At 59.2% G+C, this 19,035-nt stretch overlaps 1 protein-coding gene and 1 long non-coding RNA gene across 2 annotated transcripts; one reads left to right on the plus strand and one right to left on the minus strand.

The window, feature by feature from the left end:
* Positions 1-1,351: 1,351 nt before the first annotated feature.
* Positions 1,352-2,305, plus strand: MC1R (melanocortin 1 receptor). The gene is given in 1 exon segment (NM_001009324.1): positions 1,352-2,305. A coding segment is annotated over 1 exon segment (954 nt).
* A 2,698-nt stretch (positions 2,306-5,003) lies between these two features.
* LOC123382166 lies at positions 5,004-5,930 on the minus strand. The gene is made up of 2 exons (XR_006590122.1): positions 5,689-5,930; positions 5,004-5,509 (listed from the first exon to the last, which is right to left on the minus strand). It is a non-coding gene; the product is annotated as an uncharacterized LOC123382166 (long non-coding RNA).
* Positions 5,931-19,035: the final 13,105 nt, after the last annotated feature.

The raw sequence follows: 19,035 nt of genomic DNA on the forward strand, positions 1-19,035 counted from the left end.
TGAGTAATACAAGCGGGTACTGACGTGTGGTTACACGTGTGGGCCCTGCCATCAGAGGCCACCTGGCTTCAATGGGAATGTGACAGATACGCTCCAAACACCGAGACCTCCCTCCAGGTCCCCTCCTGGCCCCACCACCACCACAGAACGAGCCACTCCCCTTTCTCGCTCCGGATTTTCTCTGCCTGTCAACCAACAGTTCGATTCCCCTGCCCACCCTCGCCCTTTAGAGGAGAGATGGCAGTCTTCGAGATGGCAGTCTTCGGTGAGAAAGCGCTGGGAGCACTCTGGGGCGAGGTGCCCGCAGGCTGCGCGGTGGCTCGGGCAGCGCACCACGTGGTCGCAGACCGAGGTCTGCCCTTGAAGTGGTTTCTTCCGCAGAGGAAATGGGGGCCTGCCCCTCCCCCAGTGGAGGATGAGGCAGAGCAAAAGGCTGTTGTGACCAGGATGCCCTGCAGCAGGTCTCAGTGAAGGGGGTGGGGTTCATGGGGGCAGGGGCTACCCTTCGCATTTAACATGGGGGTGTTGCAGGCCGGGGGTGGTCAACAGCCAATGGCTGTTCCCAAGGCAGAGGGGTATCAGGTGGGTGTCAGGGATCAGAGATGGCTCCAGGAAGGAGGTGGTGTTTGCAGCGGGCCTGGAGGAGGGTTAGAAGTCTTGGGGTAGATTTAGAGGAGAACCCCCCCCCTCACCCGTCCCCGCGCCACACGCAAACAGATGCCGGGAACAGAGCCAGGCTGGGAGTGATGGTGGAGCACAGGTGACGGGAGATCCCCAGCCGAGCCCTGAAGGGGCCCTTGAAGGTCCAGGGCCCTTGGAGTGAGGACGGCCCTGGATGCCATTTGTGTTGCCTGGCAGCAGGCCGGGGTACCATGGGTGCTCTCTGATGGTGCGTCCAGGGTGCACGCCCATCATGTGGCCGCCCTCAGGAGGAGGGGCTCCGGGGACTTGGAAGAACCGGAGAAAGGCTTCATTCTTTCTGGGACCTCAGCCCACCCCGGGCCTGGGGAAGCAGGAGGCCTGGCCGGCCACGAGGCAGCAAGAGGCATAGAAAAACGTATGTCCGGACCCGAGCCACCGCACCTCCACGGAAGAGGTGGGGAGGTGGGCCGAGGGTCCAGAGAGACTAGAGGGTTGGTACAAGGGAGCTTGGGGTCCTGGCCGAGAAGTGACCGCTCTGGTGGGAGGCTGGGGTCTTTCCAGCTGCATTGTGCCTGAGCTGACATTTGTCCGGACGGGGAGAGGGTGACTGCGAGGGCGGCCCCGGGGGGACCGATGAAGCCTGCTGGAAGCACCACTGCTGAGCAGGACGCCGCAGAGTGAGGCCCCGTTCCTGTTCCCTGGCGGGACTATGTCCGTGCAGGGCCCCCAGAGGAGGCTGCTGGGCTCCCTCAACTCCACCTCCCCAGCCGCCCCGCGCCTCGGGCTGGCCGCCAACCAGACAGGGCCCCGGTGCCTGGAGCTGTCCGTGCCCGACGGACTCTTTCTCGGCCTGGGGCTGGTGAGCGTGGTGGAGAACGTGCTGGTGGTGGCCGCCATTGCCAAGAACCGCAACCTGCACTCGCCCATGTATTACTTCATCTGTTGCCTGGCCGTGTCCGACCTGCTGGTGAGCGTGAGCAGTGTGCTGGAGACGGCCGTCATGCTGCTGCTGGAGGCAGGCGCCCTGGCCGGCCGGGCCGCCGTGGTGCAGCGGCTGGACGACATCATTGACGTGCTGGTCTGTGGCGCCATGGTGTCGAGCCTCTGCTTCCTGGGCGCCATCGCCGTGGACCGCTACATTTCCATCTTCTACGCGCTGCGGTACCACAGCATCGTCACGCTGCCCCGGGCGTGGCGGGCTATCTCAGCTATCTGGGTGGCTAGCGTCCTCTCCAGCACGCTCTTCATCGCCTACTACGATCACACGGCCGTCCTGCTCTGTCTCGTCAGCTTCTTTGTAGCCATGCTGGTGCTCATGGCCGTGCTGTACGTCCACATGCTCGCCCGGGCGTGCCAGCACGCCCGGGGCATCGCCCGGCTCCATAAGCGGCAGCGCCCCGTCCACCAGGGCTTGGGCCTCAAGGGCGCGGCCACGCTCACCATCCTGCTGGGCATTTTCTTTCTCTGCTGGGGCCCCTTCTTCCTGCACCTCTCGCTCATGGTCCTCTGCCCTCGACACCCCATCTGTGGCTGCGTCTTCAAGAACTTCAACCTCTTCCTCACCCTCATCATCTGCAACTCCATCGTCGACCCCCTCATCTACGCCTTCCGCAGCCAGGAGCTCCGGAAGACGCTCCAAGAGGTGCTGCTGTGCTCATGGTGAGGCTGCGGGCTCGGGGCCAGGGTGCCTGGCAGAGGGAGGTGGGGATATCCTATGGCCTGATTCCCGTGCGACAGGGGCAGGCACTTGCCAAAGGGGACGGATGAGCCGATCTCTGGCGGTGCGGAGGCACGGACCCTCTGGGGCCCGAGAAGGGAGAGAGCACAGACCTCCAGGAGTTGCTGCGGAGACCGGAGGCTGGGGAGATGGCGGGGCCGCAGGCACTAGAGGTGGGTCCTGGGCCCCTGGACGGGGACCCTGCCCACCCCTGGAGCGCTCCACCTCCAGCCGGGCACCAGGCGAGGACACCCCCCTTTGCTGCCAAGTCTATGGATCTGTGCCCCTTGGCCTGTCGGGATGTGAAGTCTCCGTGTGGGCCGAATGACAAGCGCTGCTCCCCGGGAGGGCCTCTGGAAAAGGGACTTTGTGAGCAGCAGGACCTGGCTTCGCAGGCCTGCTTCAGGAAGAAGTGAGCTGCTGGTTCAGGCAGAGGGACCGTGTCTGCACGGGCTCCGGCGGAGGGCGGGGCTGATCTAAGGCTCAGCGGTGACCAGAGAGCATGGGGGCTGGGGGTGGCCATCTGTGTGCACCCCACGTATCTGGCAGACGGCGCCGGCCAGTGCCTGCTCAGGCCAAGGCGGGGGTTGTCGGCCTGAAGCAGTGAGCCAGTGTCAGCCCAGGGTCTCAGGGCTGGGAAGTGGCCCGGTAATAAATGCTGGGCTCGCTGCATCACCTCCACCGTCCGTCTTGCCTCTTTCTGGAAATTGCTTGAAGCCAGAGGGAGGAGGAAGGGGGAGGGGCAGGGGTGGGGTTGAGGGTGATGAACAGGGTGAAGTGAGTCCCAGAAACCAGCCAGAAACCGTGGCTGGCCTGCCCAGGTGAAGAAGCCACAGCCCTGAGTGACTCAGTCAGCTAAGCATCCCACTCCTGATTTCGGCACAGGTCATGGTCTCACCCTTCATGGGACGGAGCCCTGCACGGGGCTCCGCGCTGACAGCACAGCGCCTGCTTGGGATTCTTCCTCCCTCTCTCTCCACCCCTCCCCTGCTCATTCCCTCTCTCTCTCTCTCAAAATAAATAAATATGTTTAAAAAAAAAGGCATAAACATAAGAGACTCTTAAATATGGAGAACAAACAGTTACGGGAGGGGTTGTGGGAGGGGGGATGGGCTAAATGGGGAAGGGGCACTAAGGAATGTACTCCTGAAATCATTGTTGCACTAGATGCTAACTAACTTGGATATAAATTAAAAAAAAATAAAAAGAAAGAAAGGAGAAAAAAGCCATAGCCCCAAAGGACCCAGAGTGCCTGAAGCCCGGCCCAGGGGGAGAGTGTGGCGGGAGGGGGGGGGGGCACTCACACCTGCTCTGAGCCCGTGTCCGGTTTTCTCTTCATGGTGCAAACCCCCAGCTCAGAGCAACCAGAGTAAAGAGACAGCAGGAGCAGCAGCCGCACCACCCCAGACACCTCCATGGTGACACGACTCGGCACTGTCCAGGCTGCAGCCAAAGCTGGACCCCCGTGACGCATCTGTGACCTCAGCCCGAGCACATCCCTCTCTCGGCCCAGTCATGGCACCCCTCCTCCGTGTCTGCTCTGAACAACATGGAGGGGCCCACAGTGTGGAGTGGGCTGGGGGCTGGGGTCTGCTCTCCCCCCAGCACTGCCCTTCTGGAAGGGGGGTTAGGACTCAGCCAGCTCTGGGAAGTGTTTGAGGCAAGGCCTCCCCGAATGGAGTAAGTCTGTCCAAGGCCTGTCCAAGTCCACACCCCAAGGGAGTGGACATCCGGGGTGAACCATGCTGCCTGGTGCCAGAAAGCCTTGGGTCCCCCGTCTGTTGCGATCCTGGGTTTCTCACTGAAGAGCCCACCTGGTTTGCTCCACACATACTGAGCGCACAGACGACCCCCTCCTCAGACAGGTTCGGCGGAGGCCAAAGTGACGGTACCAGCCAGTTTGAAGGCAGGTCTAGTAACGCTGAGGGCTCCTGCAGCCCCCGGCCAGCCGCCCCGCAGCGCTGCCCCAGCCAGTCCCCACCCATGCTGGCAGCTTCAGCCCAGACTGCTGGCCTCAAGGCCAGGAGCTTGTTCCCGGCAGGGCCAGCCTTTGCTGGGAGACAGGATGGTGAGTCAGCTTTGAACCTGGCACCAGAGCCCTCTGGGGATGGAGGGAGAGCTGGCCTGGCCTGATGCCATCACTCAGGGAGGCAGGGCATGTGGGTAATGGGTCCTGGCCAGCAGGATGCTGCAAAGCTTCTTCCTTCGCTCAGACGGGGAGGTGCAGCCAGCTCCGGGGAAGAGCCAAACGCTCACCAACGACCCCCTGAACAGGGTGTGTGGGGGGGGGGGGGAGGCAGGGAGGGGCCCCAGGCAGCCAGAAGCCAAGGCTCACCAACGACCCCCTGAACAGGGGGTGTGGTGGTGGAGGGGGGAGGCAGGGAGGGGCCCCAGGCAGCCAGAAGCCAAGGCTCACCAACGACCCCCTGAACAGGGGGTGTGGTGGTGGAGGGGGGAGGCAGGGAGGGGCCCCAGGCAGCCAGAAGCCAACCACAGAAAGCCACATCGTGGACATGTTGTGGGGGAGGGGTGTCTCTGGAGAACAAAAGACCCATTTCTGGACTAGCCAAACTGGAGAGCTTCAGGAGGGAAAGAGGGGCTTGTGCACAGCCACGCCCAGGGAACACACAGGCGCACCGCCGACTGCTTGTGGAACCTCCGGGCACTGTGACTGAGGCCCTGGAAGATTTTCTTACTGAAACATCAGAAGGACCTTATTATAAGGTGGTTTCAGTACGATGTCTGACCCCAGGGGAACATCGAGCCAGTGGCATATGTACGTGCAGCACAACGTCCGCACGGCTCGTCTGCTCCTTTCTCTCCCTTCTTTTCTGACCAGGGGACCCCCTCCCAGTTTTTCCCCCGAGAGCCCCACCCCCTCTGCCTTAGGCACACACCATCTCACCACATAGACCCCCACCCCCCCACCACCAGGTTGTGCTGGCCTCACTTGGACCAAGGGTCTAGGGGTACAAGTGAAGTCACGAGGTGAGCCAGACAGAACCCACTGCCCACCATCCCCCACCCTGTCAGTCCCTGGACTGGCTTGTGTCCTTATGACCATTCCTGACACCGGTATTCACTGAGCCGCGGACACATGGCAGGCGCCGTGACATGTGCAAGGTCCGTCTGGAACGGCGTGGCAGGCCCCTGGGGGAGGAGGAGGCAGGATCGCAACCCCCACTGCAGAAGCTGCCACCCTCACCCACCGCCCTTCTGACTCCGCGTTTCTGAGCCCTGCCCCAAGCTCTCTTCTGGAGGGTTCGGTGACTGCTGCAGCCTTTCCCCGCGTCCCCCACCCCTAAGGGATCCAGCAAAGCTCAGAGTACCTTGTTTGTCCCTTCATGCCCAAGACAGGGAGCTGAGAGGCGTCCATCTCGGTCTTTTGGGGTGGGAACGTGGGGGTGGTCCCTGAACGGGAGTGGGGGAGAAAGGCTGTCCTTGCAAAGCCTCAGGGTGGGGCTGCCGCTGCGCTGGGACCGGGGAGGGCGGCCTAGGCGGCGTCCGAGAGCCGAGAGGGGCCTCTATTGTCCTCCCCGGAGCCCGCCAGCCCCTCCTTTCAGTGTGCGGCCCACCCCACCCCCCGCCCCCCGCCCCCCGCGGGCCCCCAGACCCCGGCGGCGGCGGGAGGAGGCGCCGCAGCGCGCGGCCGAGTGGGGATGCGCGGTGCTGATGGTGCAGGCCGGTGCCGCATTCTGCGGCGGCGCCCTCCGATTGGCCGCGCCCGGTGACGCCAGGCCGGGCGCGGCGGGCGGGGCCCGGCCTATAAGAGCGGGCGGCGGGGACGCCCGAGCCTCCGCAGCCAGCCCCGGCCTGTACGCGCGTGTCCCGCAGCCGCCCGCCGCCCGCACCGAGCATGAGGGAGATCGTGCACATCCAGGCCGGCCAGTGCGGCAACCAGATCGGGGCCAAGGTGAGGAGGCGCGCCGCCGCACCCCCGCCCCGCTCCGGGCCCCGAGACCCGCGCGCCCCCCGCACCCCCACCCCGCGCCGGGCCCCGGAGGGAGGGAAGCAGGGAGGCGCCCGGGCCCCGCGAGCCGCACCCCGCGTCGCGCTCGCCCCTGCGAAGCCGAGAGAGAACAAAGGGACGAGCCGGGCCCCGCGGCGGGCGGGCGACCGGGGCATCGGGATCCCCGCCCTGCCACCTGCACGCCGTGTGTCCTCTGTCCCTGCCCGGGCACCTCTGGCCTGCCGGAGCACGGCTCGAGTCAGCGGCTGCGGCTGCGGGGACTGTCTGGGCGTGGCCCTCTTCTCCGGGGTCCCTACGCAGCCTTGAGCCTGATGGATGGGTGGGCAGGTTTGGGTGGGGCGTCACCCTTCAAAGCCGTAAGGATTCTGTCGGCCGTGCTCCCACTCCGCCCGCCCCCCCCCACCCAACCCCCCAGCAACAGGATGTCCTCCCAGCGGCCAGGCCACCCCCGTGTCCCTAACCTCCCTCTTACAGCCCTGGGCTTCCTGACCCCACCCTGTTCCTTTGTTGGGGGGAAGGGTTGGGCACAAAGTCGGGGTGACCTTGGTCCGGGCCGGGACTCTCCTTCGGCTCAGCCCAGCCTGGTCAGAGCACCCGGTGGAGCTGGGTGGGCAGTACCCACCCCGGGACCGCGGAGTCTGGGGGTAGGACGCGGGAACAAAGCCGGGTTCCCGGGGTGGACAGCTGCATCACCGCCCGGCGCCTCCCCTCCACTGTTGTTAGCCCACCTCACAGATGTTGGGACTGAGGGGAAGAAGAGGTCCTATATTACCCGCTGGAACCCAGGAGACAGGTGTCACATCCTGGAGATTGTCCCTTGCCCAAGGTCACACAGCAAGTGCGAGACAGAGCCACGCTCTGCAGACGGCCAGCCTAGGGCTCAGGCTGGGTGGGTGGGGCCTGCTGCCCACTGGGGCACCCCTCAGAACAAAACGGGGCCGCAGGAGCGGCTTTGTCAGGACCAAGGCCAGGGACGCGGGGTGGGACCGGTGGAGGGCGGGTTTCCCGAAGGAGGCTGTGGGAGGAGACAGGTCTTGGAGGGGAAGGGGCCTAGGAAAAGGTTCCTCTGGAGGCTGTTGCCATGGAAACCAGGCAAGAACAAAAAGCTAATTACGACAGGGCTGGGGCAGCCTCGTGGCTGACATGTAAATTGCAACTTCTCTAGGGTGGAGGCGACTTGGATGGGGTGGAGGGGTGGAACCAGGGAGACTCCCTAATCACCCAAGGAGACAGCTGTGTCTGCCCCAGGAAGGGGACTGGGGGAGGGGGAGGCCCGGGGGATGATGGCCTCAAATCAAATCAGGGCTCCTGGGGCAGTCACTGACAGCTGCCCTGGCCAGGTGGGAGGGGCGGAGGGCTCACTAATGTGGTCACAGGGGCCAGGCCTGCCCTGAACATCTGCTTCGGGGGGGGGGGGGGTGTCAAGGGTCACTGGGGGGAGGGAGGGCAGTCCCTAGTCCTGTCTGAGCCTGGGCGTGTAGTGAGTCCAGTTATGCACCCCTCCCTTCTGTGACCGGGACAGACATGTACCAGGCAAAGGCAAGTCCACGCCAGAGGTATTGCTGAGGTGGGGGGACGGCCGGGAGAGCAGGGGTGGGAGAAGAAAGGCAGAGGCAGTAGCCTGAGTGCCAGACAGTGTCCTCCGGGGAGATTTTTTTTCTGCTTCTTAGAGATTGCTCATTACTTTTTATTCCTTTTGGGTTGATTTTCTTACTGTATGTTGTTTTAAACATTAATATCTGATCCTTTCTAACAGTTCAAACCAGGGAGAGATGGGTTTTGCAGGGAGGGGGATTGCTTCTCCCTTTCCTACCGCTGCCTTTCTTTGGTGACCAGTGGCAGCTGTCAAGCCCTTTCCTTCTGGCCTCCTTGTCTCGGAAAGTATTCAAAGCCCCCTGGGCTAGGCCCCATGTACGGGCTTAGTGGATGCTGCCATCTGCCCTGTGGACAGGCAGTGCACTGGCCATTTCAGTCTCCTAATCGCATACTAGTTTGGGGGTTTGGGGCTCCCTGGTGAGGGGAGAGAGCAAACTTTTCCTTTCCATCACGATCAGCAGGCTTGCAGGTCCTTGGGTGGTGCTTGACTCAGCTTGGGTCCCTGCTCCAGGGAGGGGCCTGGCTGTGCCCCGGGGATCTAGGGCAGTCAGGGAGACTGGGGCCAGGAGAGAACACATCTGTCCTGAGGGTGAGCTTGGCGCATTATTGACTCATGACAATGGTCGCTGCGTATCGAGCGCTGTGCCAGGTGCTCTACGCGCACCACCTCGCAGGTATGTGGTGAGGTGGGGTATCGCCCTCCTCCCAAGGGTCGCTCCAGGAAGTTGAGGCACCCACCCAGGGGGGACACGGCGGGAGTTTTGAGTTTAGGTCTGCATGGATATATCGGGATGCCCCCCCCCCCCGCGTCCATTCAACAGGCGGATGAATCTGGGGGCCTCGCCCTCCTCCCCTGGGGTGCAGGGCCGGCCAGGAGCCTTTGTCTGCACCCCCTTCTCTCGGCCGCTGGGCGGAGCCTGGGAGGGGCGGGCCCGGACCCTGGCCCTGACGGCCAGTGGGGGGAGGGATTTCCGGTTTCCTCGCACCCGCCTCGTCTCCCAGCGCCTCCTAAATGGGTCAGGGTAACGCTCTCTGTGCTCGAAGCGGGGAAAGACATCGAGGACCTAAAAGGGCTTAACGCCCCTGAATCGGCTAGCCTTCCCTCTGGCGGAGCTGCTGCACCCCACTTGCCTGGGGCTCCTGTGCCAGCCCAGACACTTGGCCGGCCCCTGGGCGCGGACGCGGCAACGGATCAGCACCACGGACAGCGCCGCGGGGGCGGAGGTGGGGGGTGGTGACGGTGTCTTGAGATAGGAAATGCGGCCTGGACCCTGGGGTCCACACACCATCTGGCAGTTTTCTCAACTGTAGTGATGGTCGTAATTTTTTACTTAATTTACAAAATTATGTTTCCTTTTATATTACATATTTTACTAATAAGATACTTATTTTTCTTAAGATTTTTCAGAAGTTCATTTTATTGAGAGAGAGGGAACGCTCCAGCAGGGTAGGAGCAGCGAGAGAGGGAGAGAGAATCCCAGGCAGGCTCCACGCTGTCAGCGCAGAGCCTCAGACCGGGCTCGATCTCACTGACCGTGAGATCATGAGCCGAAATCCAGAGTCCGATGCTTAACTGACTAAGCCACCCAGGAGCCCCAAGATCCTTATTTTAAATCACATTTTATTAGTTTTAGCTTCAAAAGCAATTCTTAATATATTCTTGTAAAAAGTGGAGACACTGCAGATGACTCGTTCCTGCCTCCACGTTCTGCTCTCCTTGGGGGACAATTTTGTTTCTATTCTTCCAGCCTGTTTCCTGTGCATGTTCTCTGTATATCTTTGTAGAGAGATACAGCATCTTTTGTGAGGTTTGCTTTTTTACTCCATGCATCATTATGCAATATGCCTTTCCCTCAAAGATGCGTCTTGGAGATCGGCTTCTATCAGTGGTGTTATTTTACTGCACCACACTATCTCAAAGTATATTGCTTTTTTTTAACTTTTATTTTTATTTATTTTTTCTACATATGGCTTTATAAATTTAAGTAGCGTCTAAGGGGGGTGGCTGGCTGGCTCAGTCAGTTAAGTGTCTACTTGGCTCAGGTCATTATCTTGTGGTTTGTGGGTTCAAGCCCCACGTCAAGCTCTGTGCTGACAGCTCAGATCCTGGAGCCTGCTTCGGATTCTGTATCTCCCTCTCTCTCTGCCCCTCCTTTGCTCTCTCTCTCTCAAAAATAAATAAACATTAAAAATTTTTTTTAAAATAGCATCTAGGGGCACCAGGATGGCTCAGTCACTTAAGTGTCTGACTTCGGCTCAGGTCATGATCTCACAACTTGTGGGTTCGAGCCCTGTGTCGGGCTCTGTGCTGACAGCTCAGAGCCTGGAGCCTGCTTCGGATTCTGTGTCTCCCTCTCTCTCTCCTCCCCTCCCCTGCTCACGCTCTGTCTCTTTCTCTCTCTCAAAAATAAATAAACATTAAAAAAAATTTTTTTAAATGGCATCCAAGGGGCATCAGGGTGGCTCAGTTGGTTAGGCAACCAAGTCTTGATTTCAGCTCAGGGCATGATCTCAGGGTTCCTGAGTTTGAGCCCCACTCAGGCTCTGCACTGACCCTGTGGGGCCTGCTTAGGATTCTTTCTCTTCTCTTCCCTCTCTCTGCCACTCCCTCCCTCACCTCCCCCCCCCACATACACCTCTCAAAATAAAGAAATACAACTTAAAATTTTTTAAAAAATAAATAGCATCTAAGACCTTTTAACTCAATGAAGCCAACATTTGCTGAATGCATCAGGCCTTGTGCTAACCATGTGATGTGGGTACTATTATCGTGTCCACTTTACAGTTGAGAAAACTGAGGTCCCAAAAGCTGGGGTCACTGGCACACACTGACTGGTGCTGGATGGATCTGGTCCGTTTTCTCCTGGAAGACCATGCTTCTCATAGATGCATTTTCAACAACTTTCTGTAGATATGTTGATGGCAGGGTGACTGAATCACTCTCTGCTGGCCCCACACTTGTTGTCTTGAGCTCATCACTCCTCTACAGGGGCTGCGGGTGTCCCTGAAACCAGAGGTTTGGGGTGTCTTGGAGCCCTGGGGACCAAGGCCCTGGCTCAGGCTCTCACAAAGGCCTGGGACTGAGGAGGGCAGTGGTAGGAAGCTCTGATCAGGCCCCAAATACCTCAGTGACATTTCTGTGTGTTTGTTTCTAATTACAAAATTAACAGACACAGTGTAAAAAGAACAGTTAACAATGACAAAACGGGGAATAAGTCCAGCCCCTGTCCTCACTGAGGGATGACCTCCAAACACACCTTCTCTGGACGAACTACCAAGACTTTTCATGCATTTTATAATAATAACACTTTTCATAATGATCAGGGTTTTAAATTTTTTAATGTTTATTTTTGAGAGAGAGACCGAGCGAGAGAGAGGGAGAGAGAGAGAACATGAGCGGGGAGGGGCAGAGAGCGAGGGAGACACAGAATCCGAAGCAGGCTCCAGGCTCCAAGCCGTCAGCACAGAGTCCGACTCGGGGCTCAAACCCACAGATCCTGAGATCGGGACCTGAGGGGAAATTGGATGCGTAACTGACTGATCCACCTAGGCGTCCCATAATTATCAGGGTTTTAAAAATGTTTTTTAAACTAATCTTTTGTTGTTTAGAAATTAACACATGACAAAGAATTCCAAAAACCCCAAGGGTATACAGTGAAAAGAACTCTTCCCCAGCCCAGAACCACACTGCCAGGCACAGCTCCCTGGAGCAGACTTCTGTGTGCCTGTTAGAGACATCTACATATAGATGAGGACGAGCACACTGGTTTCTTACTGCTTTTTTCACTGAGCCGTCTTTTTGCCAGCACGTGACTCACGTGTAGAGGTCTGTTATTTCTTGAGCCCTTCATCCCATTCATCTTCTGAAAGTCACTCCAACCCTGGGGAGCAAAGGGGAGGGGCACCGGGAAGTCTCACAGCGTGTGACCAGTGACCCTCCCTGAGTGGGCCCACAGTATCTACAAAAGCTTGGAGATGCCGTTGGGGTGAGAGCAGAGCTCTGGGCAGCCTTCCCTTCCCCCGGGGAGTGTGTCTTTGTGTGCTCACTTACAAGCCCCCACTCACACGCTCCACACAGATTAACTCGCTTTACTCCTAGGAAGCCTTGTTTCCACCATCCGGCCTACCGAACGGATGAGGGCCCCGAGGCACAGAGAATCCTCAGGACCCGCCCAGGGTCACACAGCTGGAAAGAGGTGGTGCCGTTCCTGAATGCAGGCCCCGCTCTAGGCTTTTGGGCCCTGCTACAGCTGCAGGAGCGGAGTCTGAGGAGGGCAGTGTGGACGGCAGCAGGCAGTGGAGGAAGGAAGCCCCGGGGGTTGGGGCTGGGCTGGTCTTTGAGAACTGGCTGGGGGGCCCCAGGCAAGTCAGTCCCCACTCGGGGCCCCTGTGGTTCCTGGTGGCTGAGGCTGATGGTGTCCTGGGCACTGCCGGACCCTGTCTCTGGACAGCCTTTGCCCTGACACCGAAGGGCACACATATCCTGGACCCTGTCACTTGCTGTGGGCAGTTCTTGATCTCTGTGCCTCAGTTTCTTCATCTGAAAAGAGAAATAACGAAAACCGCCCCGCGAGGGTGATTATTACTACCCCTTTATGGAGGAGTGGCTGTCCCAGGCCCCTGGTTAGCAAGTGCAGGGCTGAGTCTGGGGGCCAGGTCTGTGTCAGCTGAGCCCGGAACCACCCTGAGGGCTGCAGGCCGCGCCCACCGTGCAGACAGTGGACGTGCATATTTGCTGGGACAACCTTCTGGCGGATGACAGAGCTTGGGGGCTCTTCTCCAAAGTCACCGAAAGGAGTGAGTGCAAGCTCTGCATCCAGGCCCCTTAATTTATACCCAGGGCTGAGTCCGTGGGAGGTGAAGGGCCTGGTGGGGGCCGCAAGCACCTGCTGACCCTTCCTTTCCCCCTGCAGTTCTGGGAGGTGATCAGCGACGAGCACGGTATAGACCCCAGTGGCAACTATGTGGGGGACTCGGACCTTCAGCTGGAGCGCATCAGCGTCTACTACAACGAGGCCTCTTGTGAGCTCCCACCTTGCCCCGTGCTCGACCTGGGAGGAGTGGGGAGAGGGCTTCTTGACTGCCAGGTCTCGGCATCTCTGCCCGCCTAGCAGCAGCTTGGCAGATGCAACCTGAGACTCACAAAACAAACACAAGGGACCCTGGAAACTGCCACCCTAGTGAGATTCAAATACGTGTAATGGTCACACGACACATACACAGTCCAGGGGAATGGACAGGGCTGGGCAGGGTCCTGGAGGTCCCGCAGGAGGCCCCTGGGAGGGTCCAGAGCAGGGGCTATTTAGCAACTGGTGTAAAATGATGTCCACGGCGAACTGGAGAAATATCAGCCTGCCCACGTGGACGTAGGATGAGGTCCCGGCTGTTTGAGGTGTTGACCACGATCCCCGTTTCACACGTGGTTCCCACCTCTCTGGTCCCAGAGAGTCTGAGCACTCATGGTGACTGCATGACTCTGGCGGGACAGGGCGGTAGGTGTCCCTTCCCCTGTGTGACCCACATAACCCACCCCTTTCCTCCTCAGCTCATAAGTATGTGCCTCGGGCCATTCTCGTGGACCTTGAGCCTGGGACCATGGACAGTGTCCGGTCTGGGGCCTTTGGGCACCTCTTCAGGCCTGACAACTTCATCTTCGGTAAGTTTCCCCTGTCCCACACTCTGATGCTAACCCCCACCACAGGCAGATCCAGATCAGTGAAACAACAGAGCAAAGTCGCCACTTAGCAGGACAGAAATGACCTTCCCGTGTTGCAGTGGGCCCAGAGAAAAGGCTCTGTGCAGAGAATAGAAACCACTTGTGTATTTCAGGCAGAACAATGTGTAAGGCAGAGAATTAAGCTTACGAGACTGTTACAGAGCTGGCAGGACACGAGTCAGTCTCCAGAGGATTCAAGTTCATGGGCAGGCAGCATTGCTGTGATCAAGAGACCCTCACCCCATTTCTGTCTTCCGGAGTTCAACACCCCAGCTGAGGGGCTCGAATCCACATTCAGACCCCAAGCCGTGAGGGATTCTGGGGTTCTGGAGGCCACCGCTTACACTGGCAGCATGGCCATCCAGAGGGTGGGTGGGCTGCAGGGGGGGGGGGGTGGGAGGGGGACAGGTAGATTCACCCAGGACCCCTGAGGGAGGCAGAGCGAGAGCTGCAAGCCCAGGTCCTCAATTCTTGTCTCGAGCCCTTAACACGGGGCACCAGGCAGTGGGGTCCCCAGCACACAGCATGGCTGGCATGGAGGGCCATGGAGGGAGCGTGTGGGTGTGGGCACCCCCACTGCACGGAGGGAGACAGGCACAGGGTGTCCCCAGTGGTGCTCTGAGTGGCCTGTTCAGGCAGCCACCGGAGGCCTGACTAGTCTTGTGCTCCCCCTGCCCCCTCTCCCCCTCACCCACAGGTCAGAGTGGGGCTGGCAACAACTGGGCCAAGGGTCACTACACGGAGGGCGCCGAGCTGGTGGACTCGGTCCTGGACGTGGTGCGGAAGGAATGTGAGAATTGCGACTGCCTGCAGGGCTTCCAACTGACCCACTCGCTGGGCGGGGGCACGGGCTCGGGCATGGGCACCCTCCTCATCAGCAAGGTGCGCGAGGAGTACCCGGACCGCATCATGAACACCTTCAGCGTGGTGCCCTCGCCCAAGGTGTCGGACACAGTGGTGGAGCCCTACAACGCCACGCTGTCCATCCACCAGCTGGTGGAGAACACGGACGAGACCTACTGCATCGACAACGAGGCCCTGTACGACATCTGCTTCCGCACCCTCAAACTGGCCACGCCCACCTACGGCGACCTCAACCACCTGGTGTCGGCCACCATGAGCGGCGTCACCACGTCCCTGCGCTTCCCGGGCCAGCTGAACGCCGACCTGCGCAAGCTGGCCGTGAACATGGTGCCCTTCCCGCGCCTGCACTTCTTCATGCCCGGCTTCGCCCCGCTCACCGCCAGGGGCAGCCAGCAGTACCGCGCGCTCACAGTGCCCGAGCTCACTCAGCAGATGTTCGACGCCAAGAACATGATGGCCGCGTGCGACCCGCGCCACGGCCGCTACCTGACAGTGGCCACCGTGTTCCGCGGCCGCATGTCCATGAAGGAGGTGGATGAGCAGATGCTGGCCATCCAGAGCAAGAACAGCAGCTACTTCGTCGAGTGGATCCCCAACAACGTCAAGGTGGCCGTGTGCGACATCCCGCCCCGGGGCCTCAAGATGTCCTCCACCTTCATCGGCAACAGCACGGCCATCCAGGAGCTGTTCAAGCGCATCTCCGAGCAGTTCACGGCCATGTTCCGGCGCAAGGCCTTCCTGCACTGGTACACGGGCGAGGGCATGGACGAGATGGAGTTCACCGAGGCCGAGAGCAACATGAACGACCTGGTGTCCGAGTACCAGCAGTACCAGGACGCCACGGCCGAGGAGGAGGGCGAGATGTACGAAGACGATGAGGAGGAGTCCGAGGCTCAGGGCCCCAAGTGAAGCGGCTGGAGGGGCGAGCCGGGCTGCGGCCAGGGCCACGAGGCCTGTCCCCTGGCGCCACGTCGCTACTGACACCACCCCCAGGCTTGCCCCCACCAGCTCTGCTCACAGCACCCTAGGGCTCCCAAGAGCTTGTCCTCCAGTATTTACGGCATCCCCACCCCATGTGAGTCCTGTCTTCCCGCCATAGGTCACCTCCATTTTTGTGTCTGCTTTATTGTCAGCTGCAGGCCTGATGTTTTATGGCTTATTTTGTTTCTTTTGTTTTTGTTTTTTTGGTTTTTTACTGGTTTGTGTTTATATTTTTGGGGGAGGGGATACTTAATAAATTTATTGCTGTCAGATATCCCTGCCTGGTGCTGGAGATTTCATTTTGTTCTGGAAAGTTGGGTCTGAAGGGGTGAGGAGGGGCAGACGGGGAGGTCTGTGTGGGAGCAGGGCAAAGAGGCATCGTCTCCCAGGCCGGTGGCTGAGAAGGGCTATGCTCAGAGGCTGCCGGTGAGTCAAGGCTCAGCCCCTGGGGAGCTTCTGGAAGGGGGTCCTGGAGACGGAGGCTCATCCCGAACACCAGGTGCAGCTCACCCTAGATTGAGAACTATCTCTAGTCTCCCACAGGGAGACGTACTCCGGCGCTTCTGTCTGGTTTACCTGTGTGCTGGAAGTTAGGGTGCAGACAGCCAGAGACCCCAGTGGGGGTTGGAAGGGAGGACTTTGAACAAACCCCCCCCCACCCCCACCGCCCGGAAAACTATGGTGTGTTGGAGGATTGTGTCTTGGGCCCTGGGAAGGGGCTGGTGGGGGTTCGGGAGCCAGGGCCCCCGCACCCAGGCACACCCCTGGCAAGGAGCAATGTGCTGGCCCTAGGCGCCCCCTGGTGGCACTCCTGTGGCTGTAGGGCGACCAGTGTCCAACTACAAGGGTTTTGGACCCAAAAAGAGTTGAGACACCTGCCCAATGTTGAGAAAAGTCCTTCTGGCTCCTGACATTCACAGATGATCCTCCTGGGCCCCAGGTCCACTGTCTTACTGGGGCTCCTCCTGAGAGCTCAACACAGACACCTCAGGGAACCTTCACGATGATGCTACGAGGAACATGTCATTATTACCACATTTCACAGGCCAATAAATGGAGGCTCCGAGAAGTGAGGGCACTTGCCAGCTGGCAAGTTGCAGAGCCACGTGTCTGGCCCAAGGCTGTGCACGTCTCCACTTAGCTTAAAACGGCCCCAAACTGCCCTTCCCTCCCGAGCACCTGCACCCACAAGAACTTCCTCTTCCTCCACATCTCTCCGATGAGCCTGGCCTGCCTGGGTCACCCTGCCTTTGTGGGGCTGGCTCCCGGGCCAATCCCTCCCTTCCTTCTCCCAAGGCCCACAACCCGGCTTAGCGCCAGCGTGCAGGGCCAGTTTGTGAGGACTGTGGTGGTGGGGGGGGGGGGGTGTGGGGAGGTGAAGGCGTGGGAGCCCATCGCTTCCGGCCCCCTAGCACATCTCTGCTTCTCTGCAGACTTCTGTGGGAGGGGCTTCGTGCTTCCTTTTTTCCAGCCCTCTCCCCTCTCCTTCAACTGACTCTCCCCCATGAACCTCTAGCTTCAGTTTCTTATGAGGAGTAATTTAGGTCTCTGCTGTTTTCCACACTGCAGATATGGGGCAGAAACCAGCCAGCCCTGTGCTCTACGTGAGTTCCTGACTCACAGATTCCCGAAGCATAATGAAATGGCTGATGCTTTATGCCATTGAGTTTCCGAGGGGTTTATTACACAACAGAAAGCAGGAACACGCGTGGGGAGTGGCTAGAACAGCATGTGGCCCATAATAAAGGCCACAAATGTAAGCTCTTAAGTGTATCTGTTATTGTTAGTAAAGGGAATTTGTCTCCAGAGGGGCACCGGCATGAGGGCGCAGGAGAGGCCAGCTCAGTGGCTGCCCAGTCTTGCAGACCCTCCTACGAGAGCTCTGATTGGCCCAGCCCCCTTCAGTGGGAATGACCCTATTGGCTGGCATTTGGGACGGCCACTTCATTGGCTACCTCACCCTTAGGTCCGCCTGTCCATTTCAGCCTAGGTGAAGGACCGGGGGTGTCCGGACCTGGGCACACTGCCAGCCCTCATGCGGGAGAAGCCTCAACCCTTCCTAACCCTCTGCCTGGTCCCCTGCAGGAGGTACTCGGGCCAGGAGTTTAGTTCACACTTGGAGAGGGCGGCCAGGACAGATACAGGACACCCAGTTAGTTAAGTTGGAATTTCAGACAAACAACAAGTAACCTTCCACTTGAGGGCATGATTATGCCGAGCAATTATGCCTCAGTTGCTAAATCCAGTAATCCTAGCCTGGGACTCTTCAGCAGCCCTGCAATTGGGCCAGGCAGGGTCAGGCAATCTTCAGCTCTTCACCTTCTTGTGTGCTCCTCGCGTGACCCTGTGAAGCAGACGAAGAAACTGAGGCAGGAGACAAGCAAAACTGTCCCAGGGTGTCCAGCTGCCAGTGGCAGGGCCACAGTTTGAACGGAGGAGGCTGGGGGCTGAGTCGTCACCGTTCCCACCACCCCTGGGGACAGCAGCAACCTGAGGAGAGGAAGGTGAGTGCACCAAATGGAGGTGACCTCAGCTGCTGCCCCGCTCCTTATAGCCAGGCCATCTCCCCTCTTAAGAGCACTTTTCCCAGCCGCAAAGATCAGGTGCCTGCCTGGACTTTAGATTCATTGTGCTCGCACAAGTCTTTGAAAACTACTTGCTTAGATAATAACAAACACGAGTGTATGCACTGGAGGCTGCTGAGATCCAGCCTTTAGAGACTGCCAGACGCAGCCGTCGCGGCCACCGCAAGTGGGGCGTGGGGCAGGGTGGGAGTTCTCCCACGTAAAGAATGAGCCAGGCTTCCGTGGGATTTGGAGGGATGGCAGGCTCAGACAACACTGAACGAACTGAAGTCGAGTCATTGTGGCCCAGTGTGAAGATATGGACCTCTGACCAGGACTTGGAACTTGACCAGAATCCCACTTCCTGGGGAAGTACAGAGTTAAAGTAGATATGGGGTGTTGGGGAGCAGCTCACACTGGGGCTCCCCTGAGTCGGTGGCCAGTGTGACTTTCATACCCCAGACGGGAGCTGGACACCCGTTGCCACTATTATGATCGCAAACACTGTTCCTCAGCCTGTGAGTTTCAAAAGCAGGGTTTCTCAGCATTGCACCTGCTATGGAATGAATGCTTGTGCCCCCCCCCCCCAAATTCGTATGTTGAGGTCCTAACCCTTATGTAATGGTACTAGGAAGTGGGGTGTTTGGGTCATAAGGGTAGAGCCAGCACGAATGGGATTAGTGCCCTTTTAAAGAGATCCCAGAGACTTCTGTCATCCTTTCCACCTTGTGAGGGCACCAGGAGACAGCAGCGGTCTGCAAACCAGAACAGTACCCTCACCGGCACCCAGCCGTTCTCGTGCTCCGACCTCAGACTTCCAGCCTCCAGAGCTGTGAGCGATAAATTGTTTATAAGTCACCCAGCCTGTGGTGCTCTGTTATAGCAGCTTGAACAAACTCAGAGCAACCTTAATGCTAATTCACAAAAGCCATTTTTACAGGTGTACCACGCTTGGTCTGTGACAAGTGCTCGGCTGAGATGGTGT

This window comes from Felis catus, chromosome E2, assembly GCF_018350175.1.
Source record: "Felis catus isolate Fca126 chromosome E2, F.catus_Fca126_mat1.0, whole genome shotgun sequence".
Classification (NCBI taxonomy): domain Eukaryota; kingdom Metazoa; phylum Chordata; class Mammalia; order Carnivora; family Felidae; genus Felis; species Felis catus.